Source organism: Heteronotia binoei, chromosome 14 (genome assembly GCF_032191835.1).
Source record: "Heteronotia binoei isolate CCM8104 ecotype False Entrance Well chromosome 14, APGP_CSIRO_Hbin_v1, whole genome shotgun sequence".
NCBI classification, from domain to species: domain Eukaryota; kingdom Metazoa; phylum Chordata; class Lepidosauria; order Squamata; family Gekkonidae; genus Heteronotia; species Heteronotia binoei.
Window position 1 is genome coordinate 40,830,166 of NC_083236.1, and position 17,875 is coordinate 40,848,040.

Sequence of the window (17,875 nt, forward strand, 5' to 3'; positions counted from 1 at the left end):
TCTCCTTCAAAATTGATCCTTCTGGCTTAAGGTTGCCAGCCAAGCACGGGCATCCAGCGGGACCTATCTGATCAGTGTCATGCTGATGCTGCAACATCACTTCTGATACAAACCAGCAATAATGTCAATACATTGGTGCAGCAGTTTAGGATTTACCAAAAACTCTAGGGTTTAACCACAGAGTTTTGGGTAAGTCCCAAAAACAGAAGTGTCATGCCAATGCAATGGTGTCACTTCTGGCACAAACCATCATAAAATTACCATGATGCCAAATCACATCCTCCCATCTATTTCCCCACCACCATCACACTGTTAAATGGCAGAAGGGAATAGGGGGTCCATGGTGGGAGGTCTTCTGCTATACTGGAAGACCTGGCCATCCTATTCCTGGCTTGGAAAAAGACAATATATATATATATATATATACTAAGGAGAAGATGCAGATTTGATCACTGAAACTGATAAATATCTAAATTTATATCAGATATCAGATATGGAGTATAAATATCTAAATTTATATCAAAATCTATGAAGGAGGAAGGCTGCAATCACACACACTAAATAATGCACTTTCAATTCAATAACAATGTACTTTCCAACTGGATTTTGCCAGTTCACACAGTAATATCCAGTTGGAAAGTCCATTGAAAAATGGAATGAAAGTGCATTATTTAGTGTGTGTGGTCACAGCCAAGGATAGCACTCCCCTTCTTGTGCATTAAAAAACAACAATCAAATGCTCACAAAGCAAAAGGAGTATTCATTTCATAAGGTGTGGTGGTGAAATCAGGGACTCAAACCAAGACCTTCCTGATCTCAAAGCTGGTTTGCAAGCCACCATTAGACTATGTCCAATTAAGCTTCAAAGAAGTGATGCACAAATATACTTTCTCCTCCCGTTTCTTTCAGTTTTCATGCTTTGTTGAAAAGTCAAAGAGCATTTTCCATCCCATTTATTCTCTTTGGTAAAATTTCTCCCCCCCCCCATTATTTTCCTGTTTACATTTGTTTCTTTTAGAGCATGTTCCACCATATGTCATTAATGACTAATTGATGTAAAAACAGGTGACTATCTGTCTCTTTATTGGATTTCATTCAAGAGTTGGTATAAAGCAGGGCTGTCAAACTCCTGGCCCACAGGCTATACTTGGACTGCCCAGGGATTCAATCAGCCCCCTGCCAACTTTCTTTCCCCTCCTCCCCCTCCTGCCCATACCCTTTGATGTTCAGAGACTGCCTGACTATGTTCCCTGCTCTTTCTGCCTTGTCTTTGGGCTTGTAAAGCTGCAAGGAAAACACAGAATGGATTTTCAGTTAAGGTCTCTGCACCCAGAGATCTGAATGGAAAATCCATTCAGTGTTTTCCTTGCAACTTTGTGCTGCAATGTATTTCAATGGAGTGGAACTAAGGCAGCGTTTTGCAGCTTTTATAGCTGGTTGAACCTCCTTGCAAATAAAGGGTTGATGCTTTGAGCCAGCTTGCCGCTGCTGAATGAACTGGTGCCTAGTGAGTACTCTAACCTGGGAACCCACTGCCAAAGTGGAGATACTACATTGGAGAGCCATTGCCAATCTGAGTAGACCCCAGGAGGGGGAAGAAGCTTGCAATCTCCAGCCATTTCATGTTTTTATACTAGGTTCAAAGCATTTTATATTTTTAGTTTATATTTTTAGTTCCTGCTGTGATCCTTGTGCTGTTCTTCGTGTTTTATTTTAAAAATAGTATTGCCAAATCCCACTATTCCCCCACCTTTCAATTTCAAACAAAATATCACAAGAGTTTTAAGCATGTTTGTATTTTAAGTTAAAAATAATATCTTAAATTGTGTTTATCTGTATCCTTTATAAAGTCTGTATCTCCACTACCTGGCATTACATTTTATGATACACAAAGCCTGGCCCCACAAAGTCCCATTTGTTTCAGATCCTGCCCTCTTAACAAATGCGTTTGACACTCCTGGATGGCAGCCTGATGATGTATGAAGAAACCATAAAAAGAAATTTAAGTTTTTCAAGTGAATCTGAATATTCACACCCATCCACTAGGCTTGCCAAGTCCAATTCAAGAAATATCTGGGGACTTCGGGGATGGAACCAGGAAACTTTGGGGGTGGAGCAAGGATACATTGGGGGTGCAGCCAGGAACAAGGGTGTGATAAGCATAATTGAACTCTAAGGGAGTTCTGGCCACCACATTTAAAGGGACAGCACACCTTTTTAAATGTCTTCCTTCCATAGGAAGTAATGAAGGATAGGGGTACCTTCTTTTGGGGCTCATAGAATTGGACCCCCTGTTCCAATCTTTTTGAAACTTGGGGGGTACTTTGGGGAGAGGCACTAGATACTATACTGAAAATTTAGTGCCTCTACCTCAAAAAACAGCTCCCCCTGAGTGCCCAAAACCTCCAGATCAATCCCCCATTATACCCTATGAGAATCAATCTTTACATAGGGAATAATGAAGTGCTCAGCAGACATTTCCCTCCCCCCACCCCGTTTCTGGTGACTCTGAAGTGAGGGATTGGCCTCTCTAGTCACGAGTTGCTGCCAACTTCTTCAAAGTAACACAGACACACCATCCCAAGAGGAAGCCTTTCAATCGGAGACTGAAGCCTCCGGAGGTGGAAAGGAACATGGTCCTCTGGGGGCGGGGCTTCCCTCCTGCCAGCCAGCTTACTGGGGCGGGAAGGAGCCTGGGAAAGCAGAAGAACCCCCGCTGGGACCTGGGAATTGGCAAGCCTACCATCCACCCACACCCCAGTAACATCCCTGCTTCAGAGCCCTGTTATGGCCTGGAAGAAAACAGGTGTGCAAATCATTGAGAACAGGCAGGCAATATGACGCCTCTGGATAGGTCTAGTATAAATACCAGACATTTGGCCTTTTCCTCGTCTAGTCATTTTAGGTCAGCTACATTTATCCTCTTTGTAGTATAGTTTAGTTTAGGGTGTCTTACTTCATCCAAATACAATTAAGGCCTTAGTCAAACAAAGCACTATGAAGAAAAATGCTTAAGGTTCTCAAACTCTCTTTGTAATGACAAAACAGCAAAACCTGACCACATGCTCCTGCACATTGGTAGTATAGATGGCAGAGCACAAAGTGACCATGCAGTGAAGCGAGTTATGGAGGGACGTCTGATCACAAATATCCAGAACAAAGATATTTGCATTGGCACCAGATCAATGTAAGACAGTCAGTATACCTTCTAACCACAGCCTAATATTATCTTTTGGAAGGGCTGCCAGCTTCCAGATGGTGGCTGAAGATCTCCTGGGGTTACAACTGACTACTAAGACCAGTTCCCCTGAAGAAAATAACTGGTTTGGAGGGTGGACTGCATGACATCATACCCTTGCTGAGGTCTCTCCCCTCCTCAGGACCCATGCCCCCCATTCTCCAGGAATTTCCCAACTTGTAATTGGAAACCCCACTCAACGATTCCCCTTCCACATGACTGGACTGCCTCCTGAAATTTTAATTCTTGACAAAAAACAGAGCAGAGCCTTTTCAGTATTGATACTTCTTGTGTTCAGTTCTCTCTCAGGGACAGATCATTGTTGGCTTTTGGAAGTCAGATTAATAGCTTTCAAAAACACTTAACTGGGGTTTTTAGAGGATAATGCTATTCTTTGATGCATTTTTCATAATTCAAATTGAAGAAGAATTGCAGTTTTATACCCCGCCCTTCTCCCTGAATCAGAGACTCAGAGTGGCTTATGATCTCCTATGCCTTCTCCCCCCACAACAGACACCCTGTGAGGTGGGTGGGGCTGAAAGGGCTCTCACAGCAGCTGCCCTTTCGAGGACAATTCATGTGAAAGCTATGACTAACCCAAGTCATTTCAGCAGCTGCAAGTAAAGGAGTGGGGAATCAAACCCGGTTCTCCCAGATAAGAGTCTGCGCAGTTAACCACTACACCACACTGGCTCTCTGTGGAGGCATCTTTTAAAAATATCCCTAATGAGTGCAACGTATTAAGATTTTATTGCTGGTAAACTGCCTTGTAGGCCAATTGCATGAAAATGCAAACGTGGCACTGTCTGAGGGAAAGAGAATATCACACTCAGGGCCCATGGAAGCTTGAAAGCACCAGCCCGGTCATGACTTCTTCACACAGGTTGTTTTACTGACCAATTCACACACCTGAAGATGTGGTTAACTGCACATACCTCAGGGTAGGGTTGCCATTCTTCAGTTCTGGGTGGGAGATCCTGCCCCCAAACAGCAATGTAACTGCATGACATCCCTGATGCCATGACATCACACAGAAGTGACATCATCGTACTGAGGACATTGTGTGGCAGTGCTCTGGTTTTCAGCCAAACTTTATAGTTTGATGCCAATTTTACCATAGAGTTTTGCTTCAAAACTAGTGTCACCCCAATGTCACCAACATGATGATGTCACTTCCAGGTGACATCAACAGGTCATACAATGTCACCATCTACTCCTGGAATGCCCCCAATCCCACCACCAGCATGATGATCCCACTAGGCAACCCTACCTCAGGGTAACACTGCATTATGTGAGAGAAGACTCACAGTGCTGAACCTACCTCCTTCTTCCTCTTTCTTCTGTTGGCTGGCTTGGTTTTCACTTCTGCTCTGGGGCCCTCTCCTATTTCCCCTTCCTCCCTTTTTCTATCTCCCAGTTCCACAGCTGATCCATGAGCTAAGTTCTACCTTCCTCTTCTATATTCCCTACTCCTTAGCCAGGCCTACCTTAAACCACCTAGTTCTAGACCATAGATTTCCCAAGTGCCTGCTAATTGCAGGCAAACTCCTGGTAATTGTTGCCAATATCCACTGGTGTTCATCTGGTCAGTGGAGAGCAGCAGACTTACAAGACAGGGTGCGGGAGGAGCAGCAATCTTTGTTGCTACACAATGGTGTCACTTGCAGTGAGACCTGAAAGTGCAGGCATCACACCTGGATGACACTCTAGCACTTGCCCAGAAACTCCATAAACTCCAGTGCGATGTCAGTGCTACTGAGTCATGATGTGGTGATGAAGAGCCAGCCCTCCACAGAAAATATCTACCTCCAACTCATCTCCCATCAGTTGCCAGGCCATGCAACCTGCTGTCTCTGTTCTCCCATTCAGGCTTGCTCACTGCCTTTTGAGCTTCCCAAGGCAGACTACCAAAGCAGCCCTGTGGCTGAGACTATTATGGATGCACCCTCCTGCCCTTGCTCCCACCCCTCCTGCTTTACCCAGGAGACCCCTGCTGCTAGGCGCAAGTATGTGTCTCCACCCTGCTAGATGGTTCATTGCTAGGTAGCTCACTATAAGAAAAGTAAAGGTAGAAGGACTGATTCTCCTTTTTTTTCATTCACAGACTGATTTATTCTCTTTCTTTCATTCACTGATGGCAATGCTATTCAAATTCTCTGCCTTTATATGTTGCTGCTTTTTAAACAGAGCAAGGGCATCCATAAACAGGAACACTGACATTAATGGAATTAGGAAAATATTAGTTAAAATACTTGCAAACCAACCATGATAATTTCCTTTCCCTCTCCACCCAATCCCATTAGAAAGATCATAGAGATTCTCTGGGTTTTGACTAATCTGCAGCACATGGCAAGAATGAGGTGACTTTAGCGTAGGCGTAATCATATCAAACTGGTGACTTGTTAATGTAACTAATTAATATCAGATTTATTTATCTGGTGTGAAGTGGCAGGGAATAAAAAAGAGAGGGGGGGGGGAGAAACAATCCTATACATATTCAAAAGTATAGAAAGGATGCCAAACACTAAGTGACAATGCTTTTTCAGCAGATATGCTGTTACAGATCCAGAAGAAAAGCACGGAGGATTCATCTGGCAATGTTATACATCAACAGTTTTTAATGCATTCTGTCACGTCACCAGCCGCCGTGGTTGCCACTCTCAATTATATCAGGGCCCAAAATAGAACACGTGGAAAAATGAAGTGCATTAGATGGTTCACTCGGTATATTTACAGACTGCAAATAAGGTTTTCTAAGAGGCTGAGGTGTAATCAGCTCCCTCAAAGTGATTCAAACTCAATTTAACTTAGCTGTAAGTTAGCCCCCAAGTGCGTAAATATATTCGGATAGTATCGAGAGATAGTTTTCTTTCTTCACGTCAGTTGATAGAGATTTAATTTGAAAGAGGCAGGTAAATGAAGAGCTATAAGACTGGAGAACCCACCTAGATTCAGCTGGTTGTTTTCTATGTAGGGTTTAATATTTCAAATTGGCTCATGCAATTCATTTTTTCTTTATCCTGTCTTTTCTGTGGCTGTCTCCAGGGTTCCTTTTGAACAAGGACGCACAGAAATGCAATTCTGGCTGGTTTGGTGTCAGGGAGTGTGGCCTAATATGCAAACGAACTCCTGCTGGGTTTTTTCTACCCCTCCACCCCAAAAAAGCCTTGGCTGTCTCCATGTCATCCCTTGATTCTCTGCTATACAGTATATTTCCACCCCCTATTCTTGTATCTGTTCAGGTTTCTTTCATGTATGGTGGTGGTAGAAAGTGCTGTCATGTTGCAATTGACTTATGGCAACCCTTTAGGAATTTCAAGGCAACAGACATTCAGGCGTGGTTTGCCTTACCTGTCTCTGTATAGTGACCCTGGGATTCCTTGGTGGTCTCCCATCCAAATACTAACCCTGATTAACTTTTGAGATCTACCTAGCTTTGGCGGTACAGATCAGGGCTCTCTCATGTATAGCACATGCATTTTGGGTACTACTTCTCCAAAGCACACTCTCTTCCTCTGCTTCCTCACCTATATGCCAGTTTCACTTACTCTTCCATTCAATTCCACATCCATTTCTCCTCTCTGCTTTATCAGTTCTTCCTTTCTTCCCCCTCTTTTTCTTTCCATCCTTTCTTTTCTGCGTGATGTAGTGGTTAGCATGGGAGACCCTGGCTCAGTTCCCTACTCTGCCATAGTAGTTAACTGGATGACACTGGGTTAGCCAGTCTTCCTGCCCCAAAGGGGTAAGGATAAAATGGAGGCGGGGGGAATTTGTAATCTGCTTTGGGTCCCTATTGGGAAATGGCTCCCTACCTTGACTTGTCCAATCTGGCCATGTGCCCTTGAAGTCAACTTGGAAACTCCAGTTGATCGAGAATGACCCGGTTCAGTTACTATTGGGAGCTAGGCAAAGTATGCACATTAAACCCATTCTACAGCCACTCCATTGGTTACCAATCAGGTACTGGGTTCAATTAAAGATTCTGGTTATCACCTACAAAGTCCTTCAGGGCCTTGGACCAACATAGGACTGCCTCTCCTACTGTATGCTGTCACAACAGCTTTACTCAACTGAGCTAAAGCTTTCTGAATGTGCCATCCTGAAAAATGGGTAAGATCAACAGTTGGCCATATCTATGTGTTCATTGTCTGTGCCTTTTACTTGACTTGGTCTTGGTCTGCTTGATGAGATCAGAAAGGCTCCCATTCTGATCTCATTCTGTCATTCCACACAATTTGTAAATCAAAATTGTTCAGAAGGGCAATTTTATGCACATGTGATAGATTTTTGCAGCCATCCAAATGAGGTCTAGTTTTTCCTATATTTTAGTGACCTCCTTAAAATGAGCAAGTTAAGAAGTTGTATGAGGCAAATAGAATTTTATAAAGGGAATATGGCTGTAGTTGAATGAAAAAGGCTTTTATGATGAGAACAGCATTGCATTCTCTTCCACTGTTTATTGTATGCGCTATCTTCTTCTCCAAATGCACCCTCCTCCTCTGCTTGTCACTGCTGACTCATGGCAACTTCTAGGGGTATGAGATGTACAGAGGAAGTTTGCCAAGGACCCTAACTTCCTTGGTCATCTCCCATTCAAGTACTAACCAGGACTGACCCTGCTTGGCTTCCAAGATCTCAAGTGATCAGCCTAGCCTGGCCTATCTATGTTAAGGCACCATGTTGTTATGTTCCTCTTAGCACTATAGCTTTTCCAGCTATTCTGTAGCATTCCTTCATTCTAGTTTCACATGGCTTCTTGTGAATTTGTCTCCCAAGTAGACCACCATTTACTTTGGGGACTTGTGAGAAACTATAAGGAGAGTATTTTTTTTTTTTTTAAAGGGAGGGAGCTCCACTTGTGCAGTAAAATTATACTGTTTAAATATGTGGAACAATGAATAACTTTGTACTCATGTAGCCCTGAACTTCAGAAGTATATTGGTAAAATGTATTGTATATTGGTAAAAGTTGCCTATAGCTGAAATCTGAGGCAAACATAACAGGAAGCTGCTTGTGTAGCCATGAACCAAAGCAATTATATGGGCTAAAGCTAAGGTTTCTGCCTCTGGGAGTGGGTTTCCCCCCTGATTTCAGGGCCTCCAACCCACTGGCACAGAATTGGCTGGCAGGGCGAGGCCCACCCCTGAAGAGCTCCATCGGCACGTGATGTGCCTGGTATGATGATGTCACCCAGAAGTGATGTAATCATACCACGCATGTTGCAGAGGGACACTCAAGTATTTTGGTAGAAACTCTATGGTGCCAAAGAGTTTTTAAAACAAAAATACTATAGTGCCTACTTGTGACAATTCTGGGTGATGTCATCACAACATGCGTGCTTCGTGAACATGGCTTAAGTCCCCCCACTGGCCGCCAGGCAAGACCTGGCAACCCTAGTTGAAGCACATTTCACAAACATGCACATGTGCACACTCCCAATATTGTAGGTAGTTTTGTATGAGGGTGGGACACATGATTAAGGAAGATACAAGCTGTTGGGGCTGAGTAGGCCCATTTCCCTTCTCCCTGTGTGTTTTCTTTTGTCCCTTCCAAATCAAAGGATGCTCAACTGCCTCAGCATTCCCTGGCTTCTGGAAGAGGGCAGGTGAGCATCCTTAGTGCTTTTCAAGCCATTGAGTCCGACCTTTTTGTTGTTGTTTGTATGTTAATATTCTGTGCATATCTACTTTACTATCTGGTATGCTACTAGCAAGAGGGATACAGTTCCCATTCCCCCATTCACAGCTGGGATTCCCCTGATTTCAATGGCTGGTGGCGGAAGCCCCATCCCCCAACAGCTCCATCGTCGCTCAAAGTGCCTGACATGATAATGTCACCTGGCACGTCACACAGGGGATGCTCTAGCATTTGGGAAAAAAAACTCTATGGTGATGAAAAAAGTCCCCTACCAGGTAAGACCTGGCAACCCTAAGGTGGGATAAGATTTCAATTCAGGTTAAAATTTCACCTGTGCTCAAAATGAAAGAATGATTGGCGATCTTGTTTTGAGCATGAGCAATGCATCACCATAAAGTTTGTAAAGCAGCTTGATCCGATATCTATGGCCTGAAAACCTACAATTATATTACCAAGTATTTAAGAATGGACATGGCTGAGATATCCAGGATAACTGCATTTATGATTATTTTCATTGTGGTTGAACAACAAACTTGGACTGGGATCTGGAAGGTTCTACGTTGCCATGGACGCTTGTTGGGTGATCTTGGGCCAGTCACACATTCTCAGCATAATTGACTTTACAGTGTACTTTCTCCCACTGGAGGGAAAGGTCAGATATAACTGAAGTAAATACATAAATACACAATCATCTTGCTAGGATCTCAGTCTTCAATGGTCAGATAAGTGATTTACTTTTTTTTTGTTTTGTTTCATGATCACTGGGTAACTAGAATATGCCAGAGTTGTGGAAATAACAAAAAAAAAAAAAGGTTAAAAATGTACATTGTTCATAACAATCATACCTTGGTACCAACAGGATCTTGTACAACCCTATGATAAGAAAGAAGTCCTACATCTATTGTAAGGTAAGCTGCTTTGGCAAATGGTGAATTTAATGCCAAACACCCATGAAGCACAAGAATAGCTGGATTAACAACTCTAGTGTCATGCTGTCAGCTGCTGTTTATTTAAATTAAAATGTCACTACCCAGAAATAAATGAGGTAGCTACAGAGCTGTGGATTTCCGTCACTCAGTGTCTTCACAGGCTGGATAATATAACTGATTCTGTTTCATTTGTGTAGTACTGCCTCCTAGGAGATTAGGTCCTGCTTATTTCATTCAACCTCACCCAAAATATGGCGCTTTCTTGAATTATGGATGAGGCAAAGCCTTGTGGAGTCAGAATCACAGGATGCCGCCAAAATCTGTCAGGGAAAGGGCTCAGTGGTAGACTACATAGTGTTTGTGTGCATACTCCCAGATGCAATCTGTAGAATCTTCAGTTTAAAAAAAAAATCTCAGGTTGCAAGAATGATTTATCTCTCACTGAGACCCTGGAGAGCCGCTGCCAGTCAGGATAGGAAAAAAAAAAAACTTCCTGAGCTAAATAACACAATGGTCTGCCTAACTACATGACCGAACCATATATCTGTGTGGCTTGCTGAGCCTATCTCTCTCCTTTTTGGGGGTGGGGGGAGGTTGTATTATTTCTACCCAAAGAGAGATGCCCAAACAGCATCTTTTGGTTTTCCTCATTAAAAAAAAAAAATATCTGTGGATTACTAGGGTCCCACAAATTCTGCTGAGCAGGAGGCATGTTTAGGAACTCTGCCTATAAGGGGTTCAATCTTCCAGCATTGGCACAGAACTAAAAGACTGACAACCAATCTTTCTGGCAACGATATCACAAGTCACGGGCAAAGTATAAGAGACATTGGAAGGGTTATAGGCAATGTTTCCTCTAAGATGAAGAGTCCTGTGAGCAAAAATTCTATTTTGTGAGCTACTGGCATTAAAGCTGTGAGCTATTGCATAAATCAGTGTGCTTTGGGGTCATCCTTCCTGAGCTAAGACAAAAATGTGTTAGGTGGAGGCTAAAAATCTGTGAGCTAGCTCACGCTAACTCAGCTTAGAGGGAACACTGGTTATAGGAAGGCTTGCCAGCCCCTAAGTCCAGACAAGAGATCCCTTGGTTTTGCAGGCTCCACCCTGCCCCAACAGCCTCGCCACAGCAGCCAGGATGTGCCTTTAGATCTCTGCAGGTTTAGAAGAAGCTTGCAAACTCTTTGTATTTTGGAATGTGTATATGCCTTTAAAGCTCAGCAGGACCCCATCTTCAAGCCCCAAATGTTGGAAACAATGTGGGCAAACTGGGAGATTTTATATAGTTGATGGCATTGTCCCATGATTAAAAATTTATGGAGGCAAATTTTCGCTCAAATTACCCATGGACAAATATAAAGTGGGCTGGAGACTTTAGTAAGGAGTAGAATTGGGGGAGACTAGGTGGGGGAAAAAAACCTGGCTAGATTCAACCCAATGACTAGAATTTTTGCGTCAGGGGTCCCAACCTTCTTCTGTGAACAGAGCTAGTATCTAACAGAATCTGGAGAAATGTACAGCTCATTGGTTGAGAGAGACATATACGATTTTAGAGAGAACTACAGGATCTGCAACATCAGCAATACTTACTTTTCCTGATTTTCCATTTTCACACAAATAGGCTTGATCTCCTGATGCCAGTTCAGGGGCATTGTCGTTTACATCAAGGACTTTGATAGCAACAGGCACTCGGGATATCTGACTGGGGTTTCCTAAGAGAAGAAAAACACTGTGAAAAACAAAACAGGTAAACATACTTCATTTCCTACCATTGACATAAACGACCTGAGATAGATAGATACTTACCATCTCTGGGTTGGGAAATACCTGGACATTTTTGGAGGGTGGAGTCTGAGGAGGGTGGGGTTTGGGAAGGGGAGGGACATCAATGAGGTATAATGCCATAGAGGCCACCGTCCAAAGTGGCAATCTTCTCCAAGTGAACTGACCTCTTTCGCTTGGAGATCAGTTGTCATTCCAGAAGATCTCCAGCCACTTAGAGGCTGGCAACCCTAGCTGTGCCTTTTCTCTTTCCAAGAATTGGGCTGCTTTATCCAGTGGTGGAAGGGTAGGGAAGCATTTCACAAAAAGGAAGATAGCAAATAAATCTGTATCGCAAACAGTGCTTGCTGGAGATCAGTTTGATGAAGACTTTCTTGGACTAAATGGGTAGGGTTCTCCCCCCTCCCCTCCCCTGATGATGTTTGTGTTGTTTTATTGATAAAGGACATTCTACTTGAGGAATGGAAGCTGTAAACAACCAGGATTTATTTATTCACTTATCGTTGCCATTTTACACTATTAGCTGACCTGACTGCTCATCTATTATTTCAGTCTGGCAAAAAAAAATGTTTCAATTGGATTTTATAGGAAAGGTGAAGAGCAGAGTTGATATAAACAAAAAGGTGCCTTTTTATGAAGATGTAATTTCTTGTTTGTTCTGCAGAATATGTTGTCCAATCAGTAGATTGCATGCCACAGTCAGACTGCGTGCCACAATTGGAGGTATCTGGTAATTTTAGACTCTGGGATAAATGACCTTATGAGGGCATTCCTCTGGAAGCTAATGCATACATCAACCTATTTGAGGTATCCCCTCCTGGGCACACAAGTTGGGGCCTGGGACTTCTGCCCCAAAGTATGGCACCCACCAGCTTGAGGACCTTTGCCTTCTAAGCCATCGGTCCAATTGGTTTCAAACTGTGTACTAGTTAACACATCCCTCAGAAGCTTATTGGAGTTTCCTGAAATCAAAACCAGTCTATAATATAGTGGATTCTATGCATGGCAGAGTCGCGGAGTAAGTGATAACAATCTCTTTAATAGGAATCACATAGTAAACGGTCACAGTACAAGACTGGCGTTGGGGCCCACGGCTGAACTTATGTACATCTCTGGGTTCCCGTGCAAGCATGTTATTGGGGTCATTCAAACCGGTGGGGGCTTGTGATTGGTCCTGGGCTGCGGGGGTTTGACTCCTACAGCCCTTTGTTCCCAAGTCCCCAAGCTCAGTCCGTATGGCTCCAATGAGCCAGACGGAAACACCAAAGTCTTCCCTTGAGTCCACATACATAACACAGTCAAACTTCCTAGCAAGACCATTCCCGATCTTCCTGTGTGTGTGTGTGTGTTCTAAATCTATGCAAAGGAAGAGTGAGCAGGTTTGTGAAACCAGGATTCAACTCATAGGCAATGACTCACATGTTGGCTTCCCTCAACAAATGCCAGTCCTCAGAGGTGGGGTCAGGGGAAGGCCTTGGCTTTGTCATCTTGTTTATTGGCCCTTTAGGGCAATCAATTGGACATTGTGCAAAATAGTATCTGGGAATAGTTTGATCCCATTAGGTTCTACTTCTGTTTCTTCTATGACCTTTTCCTTTCCAATTTCAAACAGTTCCAAAGAGACACCAAAGGTGGCCAGACTGTGGATTCAGAGTCACATGTGGCTCTTTCACACATATTGTTTGGCTCTCAGTGCTCCCACCACTCTGTCAGCCAGCTTGGAGAAGGCATTTGTCTCTTTAAATCACTTATCCACCTCTCCTTCCTTCCTTCCTTCCTTCCTTCCTTCCTTCCTTCCTTCCTTCCTTCCTTCCTTCCTTCCTTCCTTCCTTCCTTCCTTCCTTCCTTCCTTGTGGCTCTCAAACATCTGAGATTCATGTCTTATGGCTCTCAAACTTTTGGCATTTATTATAAGTGGCTCTTACATTAAGCAAATTTAGCCACTCCTGAAACAGTCCCTTACTAAGACCTCTTTTCTTTTTCATATATGTGAGAAACTCAAATAATTCTTTCATTAAGGAGACTGACCAAGACAAAGAATGCGAACCATGCACATGCTCACTGCAGTTCTTCATCAGTTTCTACAATTTATCACTTGTGCCATGCAATTAATTCTCCTCATGGATATGTTTTACATGGAACAATAAAGCTCTTCTCCCGGGTGTGGGGGGAGATACAGTTGCACACAGACAGTGTATTCCAAACATTTCAAACACAACTTTTGTATCTGTACTTCATAAAGAGAGGAAAAAAGGATGTAAACAATGAAGGTATTGAATTCTCAGTGCCAAGTGTCACATTTAAACACTAAAGATTTCTTTTATCTAAATTAATGGAATGATGGCAGTTCAACTTTTATAGACATTACAGAGGGATGTAATTAATTAGATAAGCTTCTGAAGAAATTATTCATGCCTCTTGTGACTGGCCCCAAAATGTTTGTCTTTCATCTGAAATATAAACATTCAACCTAAAGTTATTAGAATTAGAAATTTCATGAGAATTATTTTTTTTTTAAATTAATTTACTAAACACCAGAGAAGAGCCCACTGAGTTTGAAAATCTCCAGTGAGGGGATATCCCTAGATGATTAATTGTGCACAACATAAAACAATGAAATGGAGTTTTGTTTTATTTAGGCAACAGGGACAAGCAAATGTTCCCTGTTTCATTTATTTTTGTATCTATTTGCATTTTTGTCAACAATTTCAGTTCTTTGCTTTTCACTGAGGTCCTATACACTTGTTTGTATCATGGTCAATGATATTTATACACACATACAACATACATCAGTTATATGCTAATAAAGTGACACACAAGTAAATATGATCACAATATGGGGGAAATTTGGTGTAAGGACACAGATATGGCACAAAAGTAAAAAATAAAATAAAATCATAGGCTTTGTTTCAGATAAGCAAACAGATAATGACGATTGTGGAATCAAAGCAGCAGGAATGAGAACCAGTCCTTATTTATATTGGGGATGGATAACACAGAGCACATGGGCTCCATTCAAACTGTTAAAAATGCCTTGAACCAGGTACTAGGGTATCCTTTTAAAATCAAGCAGTTTTAAATGGCTGATTCTTGTACCACCAAAGTAATACCAGAATTTCCAGGTGATGTAGGAGGTGCTCATGCTGTAGCTCCTTCCACTTGCATCATCTCCTTCAATGAAATTGGGTCAATACTGATATGGGAGTAGCCTAGATGATGACTTGAGATATCTCTTGGTATCCCAGTAGCATCCCAAACATCTACAGTGCAGGTGTTACCATGTTGTCAGTGTAACACAGGAGATATAAGAGTCATTCTGCAAATTAGGCAGAATGAAGTTGTAGACTGTCCAGCTCAGTCTGTTACAGTAGAGGAGGTTAAATTTTTGAATGTTCCATGTACAACACTTCTTACACATAACAAGCTGTCACATCGGGGGAAGGACCAGAACAGAACCTCTCTTCCTGCTATGTTAAATTGTTGCTGTTGTTGTTGTTGTTGCACTTCTTCTTCTTCTGTACAGTTTATCACACAGGAGTTCCGGGGTGGGTGGGTGGAGATTTCCAGGCATTACAACTCATCTTCAGACTACTGAGAACAGTTCCACTGGAGAAAACGGTAGCTTTAGAAGATGGGCTCGATGCCATTATATCCTGCTGAGGTAATTCTGTCCCCAAACTCTACCTTCCCCAGGCTTCACTCCCAAATCGCCAGGAATTTTACAACCTTGTGGTGGCAACTCTATTTATCAAACATTTGTACCTTGACACAATTCATGATTCTTTCTTCTTGAATTAGGAACTGTGGCTGTCAATCAGATGTGGTTTGCTTTCAGTGGGGTGCACATTCCCATCTGCATTCTGATGCTATCAGTGTTATGCATAGGCCCATAGCCATAGGGGGGCCTCTGGGAGTCCTGTCTCCAGCTTCCAGCAGAGGGCCCCCAACCCAGGGAGGCAGCCATGCTGAGTGTCCCTGCTTCTGACAGCTGGCTTTAATGCCAGCTGCGAAAGCACAGAGACCTGGCCTGCTGGCTCTGCCTCTCTCCTGTCCTGCTCAGACGGGTCTCCCTCTTCCTGCTTCTTGCAGCCGCAAAAGAACAGAGACCTGGGTTGCCAGCCCCACCTCTTTCTCTCTTGTCCTGCAAGACGGGAGAGCAAGAGTCAGCGATCCCCCTGCTTCTTGCAGTTGGCTTTAAAGCTGGCTTCAAAAGTACAGAGAGCTGGGCTTAGCTTCTTGTGAGTTTATGCAGTTGCAGTGTTAATATTTTCATGCAGTACACATTTGTCAAGATTGTATCTGGGGGATCTAGCAAGATAACCTCTCTGTGTGATAGCCTGATTTTATTCTGTGCTGTTTTATTTTGGCCTTTCCCCCCACAAAATCTTTAATCGGGGGGTGGGGTGGTGGTGGTAACAACACCACTCACTTGTAGAAATACATTATCCTATGACAAGTTTGGTGATAAAAGAATGTAAGGCTGAGTGGTATTTTTTTATGGATGGCATATTTAAAAGAGAAAAGCTACAATACTGAAAATATTATTCCTAGCTCAGTAGCGTTATTTCGTAGGTAAGCAGAATCAACCTCCTACTTTGGAATGCAAAGCTTTCTGAAGCTGAAACTATATCAGACACTAGAAGTATTGTGATTGGAACTTGCAGAAGGGTTTTTAAAAGTGCAGTTATCATGCAGGAAAGGTCTAATTCCAATTGAGTCTACAGCATGTGGCATGGTAGTTGTGGAGGTTAAAGGCTTTTCCTATGTTCTATTTTCCCAACTTGAAATTACTTCTGGGAGCCCTAGTTGTTGTTCTATTAGGTTTGATTGTTTTTGCATTTCAGTACTTGGTATTACAAGCTGCCAAGGGAAACAATTTTAGACCAAGTTTGAATACAAGTGATGCAAATATCAAGCTTCCCCTAGAACTGAGGACATGGGCATGGTTCAGAAGGAACTGATGCACTTTATCAGGGCTCCAAAGGACTGAGGCTACAAAATAACTTGGGCTTTTTATTACATTTCAGAAATAAAATAGATATTTTTTTTCTTTCATGTCATGGGAGTGTATGTAGAAGGCAAGAATGGGGGTGGGTGGGTGTCTATGTTACAAGTTTGCATCAGGCCTGGAGATATGTTTGGACTTTACTAAGAAAGGTTTGCTATGGAAATTAGTTGTAGTTCCAGGAGATCTCCAAACCCCACCTGGAGGCAGGTAACTGTAAGATCATTCAAGTGACCAGTCCGGGGAGCTTTGCTCTCCATCAAAATAAACTGAATCTGCACTCAGTGGTGACAGAACATAGTTAAATCTGATTAGTTACATGTCATTTTGATGCCATGATATCCCCTAGGTGATCCCTGATTGGGTAGGGAACATTTGAGAAAAGGAGACTCACGTTAACTGAAGCTGTTGCCGATAGGAGACACGACAATTTGGATCTGACTAGCTTTTCCTGTGAGAGCAGAAAGGAAAGAGGGATTCCCTTTGACTGCCATGGATATGCCATGGAAATGCACAAAGACATTGCTTGCTCAGTCTTCTCAAGGAGAGCACTGAGCAAACTTTTTAACACAGCTTCTTCCTTACTGTTCATGTAATTAACTTGACTACTGCATTGCTGGGCAGCTTCTTCCTAAGTCATAACTAATAATTACTGTGTAATTACTTTTGAACCTCTGTGAATTGAGCAATCCATTTGATTACTGCCCTTCAGATCTGCTGAACAGAAATGAGAGTGCTGCATCAGGACACCTGCTTCTACAAGGGGGAAAAGGGGTTAAACAAGGATGGTGCTCAGAAGGGGAATTGGGTGAGATTGATTCCTCACTAGCAGTTGCTCTGCGCCTGGGCTTCTGCTTTCCCTAGCTCAAGTGATCAATTCCCCACCAGCTGCTGCACGGGCACATTTTGATCTGCAGCTCCCTCCGGTTTCCCTTGCTGCTTCCTGATCTTGTTTTTTTTTTTAGAGTTCTAGAAGCTGTGAGGGAAGTTGGATGGAGCCATGGATCAAAATGCACCCCCGTTGCAGCTGGTGGGGAATCGATCACTTGCGCTGGGAAAGGCAAAAGCAGGGCAGAGCAACTGATAGTGAGGATTTGGTCTCAGTGAAAAACCTGGCTGAATCCAAACCCAGCAGTTGTGAAATAGGTACAAAAAGGTACCCCCCTCCCCTGAAACATTTGGATGGTCCCAATACCATGTGCTTTTCTTGTATTTCCTCAAAGCACGCAGATATTTCCTAAACACAGTTACTTGCACTGCCAGTCCATTACCATTTAAATACACTCA

At 42.9% G+C, this 17,875-nt stretch overlaps 1 protein-coding gene across 2 annotated transcripts in view; it reads right to left on the reverse strand.

Moving 5' to 3' along the window:
* The window catches only part of CDH8 (cadherin 8), a 351,561-nt gene that overhangs the window by 47,058 nt on the left and 286,628 nt on the right, over positions 1-17,875 (reverse strand). For both annotated transcript variants that reach the window (XM_060254013.1, XM_060254014.1), the window contains exon 8: positions 11,392-11,513. In XM_060254013.1, the coding sequence (XP_060109996.1) occupies positions 11,392-11,513 (122 nt within the window). The remainder of the gene's footprint in view (positions 1-11,391; positions 11,514-17,875) is intronic.